Source organism: Ischnura elegans, chromosome 9 (genome assembly GCF_921293095.1).
Source record: "Ischnura elegans chromosome 9, ioIscEleg1.1, whole genome shotgun sequence".
In the NCBI taxonomy this organism is placed as follows: Eukaryota; Metazoa; Arthropoda; class Insecta; order Odonata; family Coenagrionidae; genus Ischnura; species Ischnura elegans.
Genome location: NC_060254.1, coordinates 65,895,416 through 65,910,793, shown reverse-complemented (window position 1 = coordinate 65,910,793; position 15,378 = coordinate 65,895,416). Strand labels below are relative to the sequence as shown.

At 37.1% G+C, this 15,378-nt stretch overlaps 2 protein-coding genes across 2 annotated transcripts in view; one reads left to right on the top strand and one right to left on the bottom strand.

The window, feature by feature from the left end:
* Positions 1–4,858, bottom strand: part of LOC124165131 (kinesin-like protein KIF14) — a 115,210-nt gene extending 110,352 nt beyond the window's left edge. Inside the window, exons 1-3 of the mRNA XM_046542437.1 lie at positions 4,658–4,858; positions 3,027–3,240; positions 1,452–1,766 (exon numbers count right to left, since the gene is read on the bottom strand). Of these exons, the coding sequence (XP_046398393.1) occupies positions 1,452–1,766; positions 3,027–3,235 (524 nt within the window). The 5' untranslated portion in view covers positions 3,236–3,240; positions 4,658–4,858. The remainder of the gene's footprint in view (positions 1–1,451; positions 1,767–3,026; positions 3,241–4,657) is intronic.
* Positions 4,859–5,055: 197 nt separating this feature from the next.
* LOC124165446 (protein catecholamines up) lies at positions 5,056–13,264 on the top strand. The gene is made up of 4 exons (XM_046542874.1): positions 5,056–6,051; positions 6,228–6,433; positions 10,584–10,659; positions 12,598–13,264. The coding sequence occupies exons 1-4, from the start codon at positions 5,229–5,231 to the stop codon at positions 12,771–12,773; spliced, it is 1,281 nt and encodes a 426-aa protein (XP_046398830.1). The 5' UTR covers positions 5,056–5,228; the 3' UTR covers positions 12,774–13,264.
* Positions 13,265–15,378: the final 2,114 nt, after the last annotated feature.

The following is a 15,378-nucleotide window of genomic DNA, read 5'->3' as shown; positions in this document are numbered from 1 at the left end:
CTGACTAGGAAAATATAAAAAAATGTAGTACATAATAAGTTTTTAAAGTGAGGCACTAATTAAATTGGCCAATTTCTATGGTATCAATGGAATTTTCGATTACTTCTACGGAATTTTCAATTACTTTGATAAATTTTTATAGTAAAATATATTAAAATTTTAAGTCTCCTTCCTAAATCAACTATCAACTTCATGGTCCTAAAGATATATGAGGCTATGATCATTCCATTTACCTAAATCTTGCTATGCCACTAGCTTACAATGCTGACCTGAAACCAGGATGTCCATTGCTACTTGGGGGCCTGTAAACTGTACAAGCAGCCAGTCACTTGCGGGGAGATGGGAGGGTGTCACAAGAGAAGAAGTGAAAGAATAGGGGCGCTACTCGACTGCCTAATTTGTTCATCTGCCATTGGCTGTGTTGGCTACTTATGGTATAAAATGATGCAAGAATGTATTAAACCCAAGCAATCAATGACGTCTCCAGTCATTGTAAATTGTAATGTAGGGGATGATAACACCAGCAAAATTTTTACTGAAGGCCTTGAGTTTCAACCAATGTCTATATCAACCCCACCTGTTCCTTCATGCTAGTTGAGTTGATACATTGGAGTTGTAAAAAACTTAAACGGTTAAGTTTTGGGATTCTCCAACTAAGGCAGATATATGCCAAAGTGACAGTTAAGTTTGTACTTCAAAAATCAACACACAATTACTTTGTAACAGAAGACTAATAATGCAAATAAATACGAAATGGGGAATTCAATACCGAACGTCATGGAATGTAAAGATGGCTGTCTCACCTGTTAACATGATTGTGAAAAACATCGGTTTTCCATACAGTATTCACAAAACAGATAACATCACTGTAATCCAAATGAAATTTCCCTGAGAATACACTCAGAAAAGCTTTGCATTAATAAAAATACATGGAGCTTAGTCTTCGGCTGAATTTTCAACTTACCCATGTGTGGATGCAACACATGAGAAGTGCACTGATAGGAAAGTGTTTTCAACTTATCATTTTAAGAAAAAAAGCAGATAAGCAGGCTAAATCTTAACCTGCTTAGTGGGGCTGCACCACTAGGACAAAGGTTTGACAGACAGTAATACCAACTCGAGTAACTAAGTAAACAGCAGCGGAACATAAAAGCCATGCCTAATTTTATTTTTCATCTCCGAGAAACTAAAAAGTGACCTCTTTCTGGTGTATTGCCTAAAACAGGACAAATTTTTACCTTTAATAACTTGAAGTAATATCAGTATCAAAATTTCACAATTGATAAATACCACTGCTGTTCGCAAAAATCAACTATTTTTGAGTTTCATTCAACAAGAAGAAGTTACTTTTGAAATTTTTAAATATGAGTAATTTCTTCCGGAAAAGAGTACATTCCATCCATTTACACCTTGTGTATAAAACCTTAAAAACCTTATCTAACAATTCTTACCGTGAACTCAGAGGTCGAACACGAACTCCCACAGTCAGATTGCTTGTTTCATCTTCAGAAGAGGTTTCAGTGGCACCCCAACTCAGGCCCTCATGTTCCTCCAAGGGTACTACAGTTGCTGAAGACTTGTGAGGAGTCTCCATGTGCACAAAACCAAAGCACTCCGGGGTTGCTGACAGACTGGCAGCACCAACCTTGAAGAAGCAACTCTCTGGGGTCTGATAGGTATGTGTCTCTCCATTATGACTATTAACTGGAGTTACAGGCTCAGGTAGTTTAACAGCACTCAAGGACTTAGAAGCAATTTTTCCACTTCTGAAATAATATAAATAAAAAAGGCATATATATAAAAAGGTTTCACTCATAAAAAATATTTTATCCAAAACACCTCACATGAATTTGAAAGTGATTGATGAAATAACTCTTTTTCATGCATAAAAAACATTAAAATTCAATAACTAATTGTAAGCTGATATGTAGAATGAATCTGTTATCAGTTAATTATACAATGAAAATTTTATTATGTTAAAAACTTAACGAAGCAAATGATGCCAGGCAAATATGTACATAGAAAATAAATTGAAGGAGAGAGTGAGGTAGCATTCAAAACCATTGGACATGAACCATGGCTCCAGTAGCTGGCTTTGATCACTGATGAGGATTATCCTTATTGTGCCAGTCCCAGCCTGGTCTACCTCAGTCATGCACGTCCTTTCACCAAACCCCCTTCCCCTCCCTCTCCTCACCTTGACCACGGTACCAGGAAGTGAGCACGTGTGTGGTCGGGTGAATGTTTAGTTTAAAGTGAAGATGAATGCAGTTATCTGATAGGAGGTGATACCGAGTCAAGGAGGAATGCTCACAGGCATAGAGTGTTCTCCCCCTCCCTTTTTTCTCCATGCCCGTCCACGAAAGAGGGGAATTTATTGCGGACGGGTATACAAGATGTGAGACAGAACAGAGGTGGAGATTATTTTTTGAAAGATAAAATTTGGGAAGATGATTCCCAGGCATGATGGAAATGATTTCCAGGCATTTTTCAATTCCCTTAATATCAAATTGAATATCAACCCAGACACAAATTAATGTGACGAAAAATAATCACTAAGGGTAAAAAACTAGGCAATGCAGAGGAGGCTATTTTAATCATTACAAATTCAATAAATATAATGACTGATTTTAGTAATTACTAGCATCACAAATATCACCTAGTGCAGATGGATAAGGTTGTAATGCAAAAAATATATTAATTCATCTTAAAAAGTGTCAAAATAGAGCATATGGAAAATAATATACTTGAAAATATGGAAATAGACTTGAAAATAACTAGACTTTATAATGTGTAGTTATTGCAGTGACTGCCAGACAATAAAATGCCATGAATAAAACAATTTAGTTATTTAGTACACAAACAACTATGACACAATTAGTACAAAATTAACAACTTTGAATGAAACCTACCCTTAAAGCATTCACGGAATTATCGACTGTGTCAGACAGTTTACAGAACATTACCTTAAAATGTTCTGAAAAATATTAACAAAAGATTGAAACTAAACATTAATGAAAACTCACTTTGGAGTTCCTCCACGGGATGAAGTAGGGCTTGCTTTTGGGGTTGTGGAGGAAGACAACCCAGGTATGGATCGTGATCGGGCAAGAGTTGTCTTCTTCGGTGTTGAGCGAGCAGAGTTTCCACTTTTCAAACGTTGGGGCACAGCAAACTGATCAGCACTGTTCATAACTTCATTACAGTTGAATTCAGATTTATCTTGGGATGCCATTTCCTCTGAAAAGAAATTCAATGATAAAGAATGATTTTAAAAAATTATACATAAATAACCTTTTAAGCTATAAATACCACATATATAAAATATAAATAGATTCACTGCTGAGTTGTACAGCACAGGATTTCAGGAAAATGGTGTTTCACTGATTGGCATTGATGTTAACTCCTTCTCCATGTTTACCACACACACAGTCAACGACTAAGTACTATGAAAACCAATGTTGATAGCAAACATGAGGGCAGCAACTTGATAGAATTTCTACATAATTATAGATGACATTGCCAACCTTCCTCATTATTCCTAGCTCATTTGACAGTCATGGTGGTATAGACAATGAGGTAAGATATATAAGTGCAACAGATGAAGATTCACTTCATTAGTAGATATCTAAGTTATGGAATTTTTTTAATTCAGAAAAAAATCACTAAATTAACTAGTACAGAAAGACATAAAAACTAGTTACTTAATTCATCAATAAATCCTCAATGGAAAATTTACTAAATTTGAAGGCAACTCTGAGACATGGAAGTCCATACATCTAGTAAATCATTTCCCCAAAAATTTACAGACACGTAGATAACCAATAAAATACCGTGATACCAATTATAATGGGTGCTATATGGCAAAGAAAGAGTTCAAAATAAAATTTCAGTATGGTGGAGGACTTAGAACCTAGAGACCATGAGATTAGAATAATTGCAAAATATCTGAACACAGGCAGTGTGGAATGGTGAGTACCCATCTGTAATCTTGGACTATAGGATAGGCCCTAGGAATAATAGGATAATCAACAAGAGCAATCTTTATGTCGAGTACAAATTGGTAAAAATTTTGAATTGGAGGTGGGTAACATTGCCACAGGATTTGGCGTCTTGCAACTTTCGAATAATAAATTTGCGATCAAGTCACAATTTTTAACACTATTTTACATATTTCCCGATTCATAGCAATACTTATTTGACCAAATCGTAAAATCAGACTTCGAGGATATCATATCCTTCACCACGAGCTGTTCAAGGCCAAACGTGAACTACACTTCATACAATGTTCATAGAGATACAAAAACTGGAACTTATTTAATATTGAAAAGAATAACAGAAATCGACTCATACTTCATGGCACACTTCACCAAAGGAGTTCGATACGGCTATTTCAAATATCAACAGGGTCCAAACCCCAATGAAAAAATTATATAAACCAGTTTCAAAATTTTATACACCCTACAATACCAATGTATAAAAATTTGAAACAGGTTTATGCAATTTTTTCATAGGGGAAACTTTTAACTTCATGGCACAATTTCATTCAATAGCCAATTCAAAATGAAAACAATACTTTGGAAACACACACACAAATGTCATTTTAGTAGATAATACATATAAAATTTGAATGTAGTTTTCAAATATCCGGTCTTACCTCGGTAGTCTCTCGATCGCTCGAACTTCACTTCTATCACTTATATTTTCATCATATGGTAAATTCAATGATCAATTAAATATTTACAAGCACATTCGACAGAAAAAGCCTTTTTAACCTAAACACAACATAGAAAAACATCAATTATAAATCACATAACAAATTCTCCACTCTTGAACTGAGCACGAACTTCAATTGACATCTGACGGTTACTTCATGCCGAACGCGATTGGTTGATGAAAGTTAGACTCAGTTAGACTCGCACAGCTTCTTCCAATATATATTTCATAGTTATATATTCTAATTTTACGGAATTTTATTACTCAATTTCCTTGAATTAGAAAAACGCCTGTTTTTTAATTTTAAATTGAATTCGTACGTCCAAATTAATGACTAAATGTGAAATATATCGCGAATGATCTAATCAACGAATCTGGCCACGTTAGATTCCTCCTTCGTCTGCAGAAATGTTCGTGTGATTACCCGCCCGAGTGTTAATTACAACGTGTGGTGTAAGTGTCTTAGGCGGGTCGAAATTTATCGTGTGAATCTGCCTAATGACATTGTAAAAATGGCTGAATCCGAAGATTTTTCCGTGAAATCATTTATGAAGAAAGTGTTCATAGGACTAATTGTGTTCATAATATTCATGGACTTGCCCCTCATATGCCAGTCTCATGGTCATTCCCACGATGAGCCTCCGGCCTTCAAATATTCTAAAGAAGCAAATGTAAAATATGAATCCCATGATCATCATGATAGCTTTGAACGGCATTTTCCTAGTGAACATTCCAATCCCGACACTGAGGGAAAAACAGTAAAGGTGCGCGATACATCTACTCTTTGGCTTGAGGCGATGGGTTCTACGTTACTGATCAGTGCAGCTCCTATTTTAATGCTTTTTCTTGTTCCTCTCGACAATACCAAAGAAAGGGAGCCATTGCTCAAAATTTTGTTAAGTTTTGCATCAGGAGGACTTCTAGGTGATGCATTCCTACATTTAATTCCTCATGCATTGGCTCCGCACTCCCATTCTGCGGACTCTGGGCATGAGCATGGTCACGGACATAGCCATGGGCATCATGGCCATAGTCACTCTGGTGCCGAAGTGTTAGAAGTTCATGATATGAGCGTTGGCCTTTGGGTACTGTGTGGAATTGTCACTTTTTTGGTGGTGGAGAAGTTCGTCAGACTTGTTAAGGGAGGGCATGGGCACTCCCACGCCCTACCACGTGAAGAGCCTTGTATTAAAGGGACTGATGGGGAAAAGGAATCTAAGGAAACCAAATCCGAGAAAGAACCTAATGGTGAAGATGACAAGGAGGAGAATGATCAGCCCACGGACAACGACGACAAAGGATCTCAAAAATCAGAGGTAGAGGAGACAAATGATGGTTAGTTCTTCCGATTCTGTGAAGTACACTTGTTGCTTCATTGTAGTCATGTAGGTACCGTTAATGGCGATTCATATAAATTTTTATCATTGGTCATGCATTTAAATGTATGCTATATACTAAATTTTGTTCACATTGAGGCTTTGTGTAACCATACTTCTTTATGACATTTGCAGAATCTGGAGAAATTAAGGTGGCTGGTTACTTAAATCTGGCTGCTGATTTTACTCACAATTTTACTGATGGACTGGCAATAGGTGCATCATACCTAGCTGGTACCAGTGTTGGACTGGTGACAACTGTTACCATATTGCTCCATGAAGTACCTCATGAAATAGGAGACTTTGCAATTCTTATACAGTCAGGTTGCAGTAGAAAAAGGGTAAATATTCCCCTGCTATAGCCTTTTTTACTTACGGTACGCCTTACAGTAAGATTTTTCTCATAAGTAACTCCATATAATGTTAAAACAACTGGATGTGGTGCTTTCTTGGTGCATCAATTCTTTATGCAAGACAACTTTTACTCGGTAGTATTCATTTGGCTGAGTGTCAAAGATATTAGTTTTTATTGCACTAGAGTGTTTAATATCTATGGTAATGGACGGTGTATATCTCATGCTCATGGGTTGTGAAAAAATACAGCTTTAATGGGCTGGAATCAGTAGTTTTGACCTTTGTTCCTTTTTCATACTTGCTATGAGTATTTTAGGTCCATGTTCAAATGCATTTCAATCACTCACTGATTCTACATGAAAGTTGTATTAGGTAAGTGAGGATGAAGCTCATCCCAGACTGAGCCTCAGGCATGTGAATCTCAAATATTCAAGGTAGGGGGGGGGGGGCAATTCCAATCCCTGGGCCACCTCGCACTTCAAATAAATTCTAGGATTATATTCAACATAGTCAGTTTTCAATTTGTGGAAATTATCTATGTTCATAATTATATATTCACACTTCCTCACTAAATTTTAATTTAATATGAAACATTTTTCACAGCAAAGGTGCATAATCAGGTTCATTTGCATTGTAGAATTCATTACAAGAGCTCTGTAATGTAAATGTACCTGATGATTTCACTTTACGGTGAAACATGTTTTGTGGAAAAGTAGAAACATATACTTACCAAACTTTAAATAATTACTAGGAAAATATTATGGAGTTTATTATCTCATATTTTTCTGTTTGGGCTTTTCGCTCTATTCTAATGGTCAGTTGTAAGTTTTGCTGTAATCTCTGTTGTTGGAGGGAAAAAGGATAAATTGTTGGGGTTGAATAAGAGATGGATTATGGGATCTACCTAAGGAACAGATGAATGGATTATCTATAAGAGGAATTCTTCGTTAAAACTTTCATGGGTACTTGCCATGTTGGTTAAAAGCTTTTGGGCTTTGTCGCCACATCAATTTTCGGGTGGCCCCAACGTTTCCCGACTAATGCTGGTCACTTTTTCAAGGAAGATAAGAGTGACCGGCATTGTTCAGGAAACGTTTGGGCCACCCAAAAATTGGCTCGTCGACATAGTCCAAAAGCTTTTAACCAACAATCCAAAATAGTTTAAAATTTCAGATTATCGTTCTTCTGTGACCATAATAATGTTGGAGAGGAACCGAAGGAGGGGTTCATTTTCTACATTTCATGTATTTATTTATCATCATATTTTCTTTGCTGTTTTTTTAAAATCTGTCCTTTGAATTGGGTTTTTGGTTTTGGTATTTGAGGTCCATTGTGCTAATATATACTAACTTATGAACGATGCAAACAAGGGTAAACATGATTACCGTCTGAAAACCTTGTGTAGATGACAAGAAACTGTAAATATTTTAGTTATATTGCTAGTAATATTACTTAATTTTAATTGATTGCACCTTTTGATTACTTTTCCTGGCGTGGGGAAAGAGGAGCTCACTTAGCCTCATCCACCCCAAGATAATTAAAAAGTCAATTTATTTCCCTATTTTCGACCTTATATAATACTGTGAGAGTAACCAGGATTTTCCTATTATTGTCCTTCCCTTTTTGAGGGCATTGACATGTATATCAATCATTGGCAAAGTTAAAAGGATTACCGTGAGAGACAGAATGTCTAATATGATTCCAGTATAATATTTATTTTGTACTGTCAGGCCACCCGGCATTTCTCGGGAAGGATAGTAAGATGATAGCCATGACCCCTTACCCCCAGTGTATCCCATGGTTGACTTAAAATCAAAATAAGACGGTGAGCAGAAGACACTGAACAAAAAGAAATAAAACTATTTCCGCATACCGCACGCAGGATCAGCTTATACCCTGCTCCACAACAATGATCATTATATGTCCGTAGGTGAGTAAACCAAAAGCGTTGTGCGAACACACTGCAGCAAAAAGGTTTGCACTGAGAGGATTAAAACTTAATTAAGTGTAGAATCCATTGAGTTATGTTCTCTCATTGAGCATTTCAAGAGGTGTTCCTACCCAGCAGGTTGTCCAACCACAGTAGTATAACGAGACGTAATAAATGGTAATGAGAAAATGATGCATCAGACACAGCCAGAAGTCTCACAGTGGGATTTGGGAGGATGCGATGCACCAACGTACTAACTTTGGTTGCAATCTTTGGAGGGTATGGAAATGCATAGAAGACAGACAAACAGACATCCTCTTTTTTACATATTGGTAAGCTGAATGAAATTCCTGATGGGAAAGTGAATGATTCAAAACTGGAAAAAGTGTAACAAATATGGTGGTTTCCTATTATTTTTTTGTTGCCTAAATCAAAGGATTATTACTCCTGGAGTATGAATTTCACGCAATTAGATTTTTAAATGACGATATCTATTTTTCGCGATTAAATGAAAAGTGAAAATTTTCAAGGGTGCGAAAACACGACGGATAAGTATGAATGCCGGGAAAACTCAGTGTGACGTCGTTCTGGTTCCCGCTGCTGCAATTTAGGTGACCTTGGGGCGAGGCTTTGAGCGCTGATATGACGCAGGATGCTAGCAGGTAGCAGAGTACCCTGCTGGCTGGTAGCGCTTGGCTTTAAGGCTAAGGATTATTAATACCTTATCAAACGAAGAAAACTTTCCGACCTTAGCCAGTTTTAATAAGTGATTATTAAGACATGTTTCCCTGAGCTCTGTGCCTCATGCATGCGTTGGTAATCTCAGACGATGTAAAACTCCTATCTACTCGTATAGAAACTAGGTCCCTGTGACGTCACGTGGAGTGGCATCGCATGGGCGCCAATCTGGCCTTTTTCAAATGAGGATAAAATTGACCCTTGCCATTCGTCTAAACCGGTATTTCTAAAACCAAATAATTTGTATATTATGAATACAGTAATGGTGGGTAATGAATCGCAATCAATGCCTTTCATTTTCTTTGATCAAGGAAACTACCCTATTGTGAATTGATTTAAGAGTAAAGGGTTTGTCATCATTATCTATTGGATTTTTGCCCAGTGGGAGGTCCCAAACACCCAAGTTGTCTCCACATCCTCCTGACGAAGGCCTTCTCGTCAGTCTTCTTACACTTTCTTTTTAACCTCACTTTATCTGTCATCATCCTCCTTCTTCCTTTTCTATTTTCTTCTTCTACTGTTCCCTCGACTGCTGTATTTAAAATCCCCTCCCTCTTAAAATATGCCCAATCCGATTCCCCTTTCTCTTTTGCATAGTTCTCAATAGTTTTCTTTTCTCCCCAACTCTTCCAACCCTATTTATGGGTAATTATTAGTAATACATAATTTGTTACAAGTCAACCATGAAGTCGGGTGGTAACATAAAGTTAGGAAGTACATAAAGACATAAATATGAAATGCAAAAAAATTTAAAAAGCCCTCAAAATACCATTTTTTACACAATACATGTCCCCATGTACATAGCACCAAACCAGCAGAAAACAATACATGTATACATTTTCATTGCCCTCAAAATCCATTCTTACTAAATAATATATGAAGGCCAAAGTAAAAAAGACAAGGAACACCAAATCATAAAAATATACATTTATAAAGCCGTCAAAATTCAATTTTATTTATCCTATTGACAAATATAGTGGCGTGAGTTGGGAAGGACTCAAAAAAAAATTCCTCCGGTAAACCATTCCAATCCTCTATCCCCCGATGTAGGAAGGAAAATTTTAATCTATTTGACAGCTGCCTTGGAGCCTTAATCTTATAATTATGATCCCTCCTCCCCAGATAACTTGGTCTAACTAAACTCATTAATAACTTGGATAACTTAATTCATTTATTTATATCTTTTAATTCTTTATTTATTATCATATTTAATGGGTATTTATGGTACTTAATTATGTGTTTATTTATTCTCCTTCTCATGCAGTGTACATATTTTTAGGGTGCGAATAGGCTAGAATACCTTTTAGATTCATTTGTCATTGATACCAAAATCAGCAACATCTAATATATGCGACTGGACAGATAACCTGTATTTTGCTATGATTGTCATTGATATTGTAATTATTTAACATGTTATATGTGTGTTTGAAGTGTTTCATTTTTAGTAAAATTTTGCACTTAATCTACAGGCCATCTGTCTGCAACTCAGCACTGCAGTGGGAGCACTCTCTGGGACCGCAATCTCGCTTCTTGCCGAAGGAATAGGTAAAATTCTACACTCATTGAGATGTGTGTTATTGTATGCTGAATTAGATAGCCCATTATGGTGTTAAGTCCTTAAATTTCAATTATCAACAATGCTAATTAACATGATTATTGCCTATGTCAAAAAGATTGCTTTAAAAACGTTTATCAGTTCTTTTCACCTTTGAGGAAGCTAGCTATTGGTAAATATTATTACAGTGCAACCTCGATAAAACGAGTCCCCACGGTGCACCAATAAACACTCGCTATAGCGAATTATCGTTTTATCGGAGGTGGAGCAAAAAAAAGCAAATATGCCTGTTGCGAACAGTTATACAGAACAGGAGTGGCGCAGCGACAGATAAATTTCTACCGGTAAACGTAAGCATAAATCCAGACGAAAGGCGATGTTTTTTGCATCACTTAATTTCCTTACTCATACAACGGATCAGAGTATGATCGGAGTCCTTTCTTCCACGACTTCAGGTTTACACCGCATGCATCACCAGCAATTATGATGGGAGATAACGCTTTGGTGCTTTGCATTAGTATTAATATATAATCGACCTTCCGCACTCTTGAAATTCTCGATTCGCAATCTATCCCTGAAATACTCCGCTTTAAGCTTAGGCATAGCCCCTTTCTCAGAAGTTCCCGCAGATTGGAGTGGGGAAAACCACCCAAACAAAACTCCTTATAACTCTACATAGTCTGCATTCCATGGGTGCTTGTTTTTTTTTTAGTTGTGAAGACAAATAGAAAGATAAATTAATTTCGACACTCATATTACTCCTTTATTTTTATTTTCTCGCTTAGACGTGTTTGGTGTTTTTTTGGCCACGGTGTCTGCCATCAAATGCTATCTATTCATGAAACTCATGGATGTGTGGGTATGCAGCCGACTGCTTTCTGCCGCCCGAGGAACAAAAGAAGATCAAGCATTCGCGAATAATAATGCCACAATATTTTCACCAAAATTAACTACTTATTTGTCGAACGACAGTTTACCACATAAATTTGAGACTGAGCACTCCATTAACTTCATTTCTAACAGATCGCTAGCAATTACAGAGATTAAGGAGTCTTGATGTAAGTCTTTTTTCCGTCGGTGGAACCCTCGCTATGGCGAGAGCCAACACCAAAACGGCCTCGTATAAAAGAATTTTTTAACATGCTCATTATAGGGTCAATTGACGGTGCATCGGCTATCTCTCGTAATAGCGGGGGTCTCGCTATACCCCGTACTCGCTTTAACGAGGTTCCACTGTATATATATTGGCAGCTAGGGGGTGTTTAAGGTGCAACTAAAGCTGAGGTGAGTGGTATACCCGGCAGGAGGTGCGGGGGGCCCTCCCACAGAATTTTTTTTAGATAAATGGCTCAAAATGGTGAGTTTTATACCATTCTGAGGGATATTTTATTAATCCTTACACTCTTCTAATAGTAAATTAATCAAATTAAGTAAAATGGATTAAACTTAAAAGTTTCTCTCAGCTGCGGGGGGGAGGAGGGGGGTGGGTTTTATCCCCCATAACCCACCCCTCGCAGCACCACTGATTTAGAGGATGCATCCCACTCAACTGGTATATTTTAAATGATGTATCCTGATCACTCCTGCTCCACTGGAGATGTATAACTTAATTTTAACATACGTAATCATTTTGTAATTTTCAGGGTACATATAAATGACCCATTTCAGCATTTGCCTGTATCTTAAACTGAACGTAAAATTTTACCCCAGTATACTCTTGGAAGAAAAATTTTTATGTCAAAGATATTGGAAATTATTGAAAACGTTTTCTTTATATTCTGTGAAAATTTCAAGGTTATGGCATTAGTTTCAAATAAGTGATACATCATGACAAAAGACAAAATGCAACTCATATAATGAGAGTGATGCATTTTTTATTGAGTTAAATTCAGTACTCATTTATTTTTTCAATTTTATTTATTACCTAGGAGATGCAGCCACTTCTTGGATTCTACCATTTACTGCTGGTGGCTTCATCTACATTGCTACAGTGTCAGTGATTCCAGACATCCTAGCTGACACTAAATTTTGGCAGTCAGTTAAAGAAATCATTGCACTGCTTGTTGGAGTCTGGATGATGGTGCTTGTGGCATATTTTGAGTGAGAGGGTGACTTTTTTATTTGAGTACTGGTGCCTAAGAGGATAGCAGTAACTTTGGATAACTATTTGCTCTCAGTGTGTGGCATTTGTGAACTGTGGCTCAATACTACTTAACCAGTATTGCATTTTGATGGACTTCATCTGGCAAGAAGAAATATTTTCCGTTGGCAGTTTTTTTGCTATTTTACTTCATATGATTAGTGCTGACATAAATAATTTGATATTTTTTACAGTACTGTACCTATCTTAAAAGATTTGGATGATTGATCTCACATGGGATTTTGTGAGATGTGTGGCCTTCATTACATGCTATAAATTGTTGAAATGAAATGAATCAAGTTTAGTTGTGATGTTTACTTTTCTGTGGAAAATTTGTCTTACATCACAGCTGTAATCATTGTTTTGAATAGATTATAGCATGTATACCTTTATGTTGTTTATAACATAAAATATTTTGTCAGAAAATAAAGCTCTGTTACATGTCTATAAGGTTAGCATGAAGTCTTAGGTTTTGTGCTCCCCTCTCCCTTTTGGGCAAGTCTGCTTGAGTATAAAACTCTGCTTTTGTGATCATTCAAAGTCTATGAGCTGCACATTTAAATGCTTAAACTAAAGTGGAATTTGTCAGTAAAACACAAGGGTAAACTTAAATGTAAGGTCTCCAATTTTTTTTGTCAATGGATATAACATTTATATCTACATTGTGGGGTGTATCATTGGAAAGGTCGTGGCTTCTGCTATTTTTCCATGTGGTCACCTTGGTGCTCAATCACTTTCCTCATCTACATGATAAAGTTTTGAATCCTGTTGTCAAACCTTCTGTCTGCATTGCAAAGATAGGCATTGACCTCATCTTTCACTTCGTTGTCTGTTGCGAACTTCATCCCTCGTAGGTGTTTCTTCGAGCAACGTGTGTAAATCACCAGATGTGATGTCCAAGCTTTACGGAGGGTGCCCAATCACTTTTCACCCTAACTTCGAGGTTAATTCCTCCATCTGATATGCAGGCTTACCCATAGTCAGCATCCCTAAACATTTGTTCTTCATAGCACGTCGAAGCTTTTGTTGTGTTTAGCAGTATCTCTCTGTATTGACAGTGGTGCCCAACATGAAATTCATCAGCAATACTTCCTCTAGATCCCAAAGCAGTTGCCAAGAACCGAGACACACATGGAATAACAATTTTTATATGAAGCAATAACTCTTTCCCTACTACTGATGAAAATATGTGGCAGGACATTTCTTGACCCGGATGACAAAAGCTGCGAATTTTTTTTCAGAGATTTTTCTACGCAGACGATCAAATGCTGAAAATATAAGTTTCCTTGCTCTCTCCCTTCTATGATGGTCACGGGTTTGCGAAGTCTTAGTTTCGGGACCCAACAAAGCGGGACTTAGGCTGTACTCTCCGGGAGCAGGTACCCGGACCCCTCATCTTATATTACCCCTCTTTGTCATAAGGGACCGCGGTCATTCAATTGTTTATTCAGTCAGTTTTCGAAATAAATATTTGTTCCTTTCTCAAAAAAATATAAAGTAAGAATTGAATTCTTTGTCTTTTGAGCAGCGTTTACAATTTTTAAATGAAATTCTACAATAAATATTAACTTATATCTCGATTTCAGTATAAACATCAACATGGAAATTGTTGCTGCATTAAATGCGTTAATACAGTGGAACTTGGTTAGTACGTTCCTCCTTAGTACGTTTTCCTCCTTAGTACGGCGATTTCTCTCGGTCCCAGTACCATCAATATTTTAAAAAACAATTGTCATACTCAGGGTTGTTGTTATAGTCTCCGAGTACGCTTTGAGAAAGAAGAAATGACTTAGCTTTACTTGTCCTCTTTCTATAAATATACTAGCTGACCCGGCGAACTTCGTACCGCCTAACATTCGATGAGCTTATAGTTTAGTTGCACCATTTATGAATAAAGAGCGGCTGTATCGTTTTATTCATATTTGATTTATTATAAATTAAATGAGAAAATATTGATGAAATAAAAATTATACGCATTCAGGTGTTGGCTATTTGTGTTATTAACCGTAAAAAAATGTTTTTAGGTCTAAGTCCGTAGCGTAAACTTGGCTCGTTCACGGGGCAGGTTAACGCAACGCTAGACCGACGCTTGACTGATGCTCAAAATAGTGTAAGAAAAGCCCCTATGAAGCAGCATTCGTATCAAATGACGATAGGCGCGCCAGTTATAGTATATCTGTTTGGAAAAAGTGCACTGCGTAAACGTGCTGCATGCGTAAACGCACCACGATGTGCCCTACACATTCGGGTCAAGCGCCTTTTTGTCTTGCGTCAAGCGCCTTTTGATTAACAACAGTTTTTGTTTTGTTATCAGGCGCAAGATAAAGCGAATGAAGCTAAATAAATATAGCGAAGCGAAGCAGGGACGCAGCGAGGGGGGTTTTTGGGGGTTAAAACCCCCCCAAAAGCTCAGAGAATCTTTTTATAAAACATTTGGTTATTAATATTAGGGGGACGGATGAGTCACAAATATTTAACTGTTCACACAGCCGCAAAACCTACCATTTTTAACCTTTTATCCTAAAAAATGTCTGGGGAGGGCCCCCACACCTCTCGCTTACCTTGGCGA

Excerpts from the sequence above, each read along its gene's own strand:
- LOC124165446 (XM_046542874.1), top strand. The coding sequence starts at position 5,229 with ATGGCTGAATCCGAAGATTTTTCCGTGAAATCATTTATGAAGAAAGTG. Across the intron at positions 6,052-6,227 it reads GGTAGAGGAGACAAATGATG|AATCTGGAGAAATTAAGGTG; the intron begins GTTAGTTCTTCC and ends TGACATTTGCAG. Across the intron at positions 6,434-10,583 it reads CAGGTTGCAGTAGAAAAAGG|GCCATCTGTCTGCAACTCAG; the intron begins GTAAATATTCCC and ends CTTAATCTACAG.